This window comes from Bos grunniens, chromosome 15 (genome assembly GCF_055505025.1).
Source record: "Bos grunniens cultivar Pamir isolate PY7600 chromosome 15, Bosgru_T2T1.0, whole genome shotgun sequence".
NCBI classification, from domain to species: Eukaryota; Metazoa; Chordata; class Mammalia; order Artiodactyla; family Bovidae; genus Bos; species Bos grunniens.
The window spans coordinates 80,359,595-80,362,232 of record NC_141179.1 but is presented as its reverse complement, the minus strand read 5'-3'; the positions used below and the strand labels follow the sequence as shown (position 1 = coordinate 80,362,232).

General features: G+C 34.3%; 1 protein-coding gene across 1 annotated transcript; it reads right to left on the bottom strand.

Moving 5' to 3' along the window:
- Nucleotides 1-680: 680 nt before the first annotated feature.
- Nucleotides 681-1,619, bottom strand: LOC147358705 (olfactory receptor 8H1-like). The gene has a single exon (XM_086342116.1). The coding sequence runs from the start codon at nucleotides 1,617-1,619 to the stop codon at nucleotides 681-683; it is 939 nt and encodes a 312-aa protein (XP_086198242.1).
- Between the last annotated feature and the right edge of the window lie 1,019 nt (nucleotides 1,620-2,638).

Genomic DNA, 2,638 nt, shown 5'->3' with positions numbered 1-2,638 from the left:
AGCGATTTTCCAGACCCAGGGATCAAACACATGTCTCTTGCATAGACAGATGGATTGTTTACCACTGAGCCACCTGGGAAGCCCCTTATAGTAACTCTATGGACGTGGAATTATTATTTATCTAGTGCAGTTGAGGAAACTTGAGGCTTGAATTTTCAGTGATTTATGGTTTATATAAGTAATAGAGCAGCAGTCCTAGAATCTAAATTTTGGAACGTTTGGTTCCCAAGCAAGTGTTCATAATCACTCTGCTATAACGCTTCTCTCTAAAGTAAAGGAAATGACTTCTGAAATTGGCATCATTGTTCCCAAAATTGACCTCTTTTCCATCATAACATTCTCTGAAGTTGGATTACATTTTAGAATATATATGACATATTTGAAAAGCTGACAACTATACTTTTTCATTTAGGAAATCAGTTTCACTTAAAAATGTGTATAGTTAGACTAGGTTTAACATGGTTCTGGTTTCCAATTATAATATCGATTTCCAAAGGCATATTCTTAAAAATAAAATTATATTTTTTATATTTAGATAGATTACATTTAGTTAGGCAAATGATGGCTCAGTAAAATAAATAAACAAACAATTCTATTTGTCTCTGAAGAGACAGCAAGGAAATACACTACAGGAATGAAAAGAAAAATGACTTTGAAGTTTAACATCATTGTTACTTTAATTATTTGGAGTCCTTTCTCTTCTTCATGACCCTATTGAGTGCATTTTTTACTTCTTTGTTTCTAAGACTGTATATAAGGGGGTTCAGCATGGGGATGACAATAGTATAAAAAACAGAAGCCACTTGATCCTTTCCCAAGGAGTAGGACTTACTTGGTTTTAAGTAAGTGAAAATCATAGTGCCATAGAAGATGGTGACCGCCAGGAGATGGGAGGCACAGGTAGAGAAGGCTTTCTGCTTCCCTGCAGTGGAAGTGATTTTAAGGATAGTGGACAGGATGGACACATAGGACACAGATATTGTGATAAGAGACACCAGTAGGGTGGAGCCAGCAGAAATGAATATGATGATTTCGATGTCATGTGTGTCAGTGCAGGACAGCGCTAAAATTGCTGGTCCATCACAGAAAAAGTGATAAATTATCTTTGAGTTGCAGAAATGCAATCTACTCAAGCACAGAACATTGACAGAGGTGTCCATAAAGCCAATCAAATAGGATCCAAAGACAAGAGAGCAGCATCGCCTGGTGGACATAACCACCTGGTAATACAGAGGGTTGCAGATGGCTCCATAACGATCATAGGCCATGGAGGAGAGAAGGAAACATTCAGTGGCACCCAAGAAAACAAAGAAATACATCTGAGTGAAGCAGTTCAGGTATGAAGTATTCTTCTTGGAAGTTAGTAAGTTGTCTAAGGTTTTAGGGGTGATGACGCTTGAGTAACTGAGATCAAGAAATGACAAGTGACTGAGGAAAAAGTACATGGGGGTGTGAAGCTGGGGGTCCAGGTGGATTATCAGTATCATCCCCACATTCCCCAGCACAGTGATCAGGTATATCAGGAGAAAGAGGGTGAAGAGGACCAGCCGGATCTCTTTAGAATCTGTCAGTCCCATGAGGATGAAGTCAGACACCTGTGTGATATTCCTTCTGCCCATAGTGTTCAAGTGCTCCAAATGGTTGAGATCAAAGTTGATACTTGACATGAATTACTTCAAAAAGCTTGCGGTTTTATAAACAACATGGTATATTTATATTTGATGTTATAGTTTGATGTTTCTAGAGAGTGAGAAGAGGGTTGTAGAGAGTATGAAAAGAAAACTCTTAATTTGACTATCAAATATAGAAATAAGGGTAACTATATTTGGATATAGTGTAGCAAAACCTAATACAATTGAATAGTTAGAATGACTGATACTGTTTTAAGGTTTGTCATTATTAATGCATTTAATTACCATCAGATTATTATACCATAGTTAGTACCATTTGACACATTCTTCATATGAGAAAAAAACCACTGTGAATTTAGTTAACCCAACCAGAGTCAGAGCTATTAAATATTGGATCTGATATTCTACCAAGGTAGATCTACTGCAAAAGGAATACCCATAATACTATATTCTTATTTATGATTGATTTTAACAAACCTGAAAAATTTTTAGATATATAATAACAAAAATTGTTTGAGGTATATATAATTGATAATTTGATATATATATATATAAATTGATACATATATAATTGTTTGATATATATAGTTTAATGCATCATGCACTGTTCTTTCTTTCCCAATATATTTACTATTATAGTAACAGTAATATTAGTATACATTATTATCTAATGAAATATTCATTTCATCTTTAGTGAATTTCAGTAGCATATGCTGAATTATAGACCATATATTAGTATAAATGTTCAAACAGCAGGATGCTTGTACAACTTGATAATTCAAAATTAAATTTCTTCCAAAATTATATTTCTAAGTATGCACATTGATTGCAGACCATGATTACATCAACTCTGTATTTCTGGTTCTACAAAACTTGTCATTACTTAGGGAAAGGTTTAAATAATATCAGTGTACATATTCTGAAAATATCTCCATTTTATTTGATTCTACCTAAAACCTTCTACCTTTGAGAATAATACTTACTGGAGGCCAAGGTTGGTAAAATAC

Excerpts from the sequence above, each read along its gene's own strand:
- LOC147358705 (XM_086342116.1), bottom strand. The coding sequence starts at position 1,619 with ATGGGCAGAAGGAATATCACACAGGTGTCTGACTTCATCCTCATGGGA.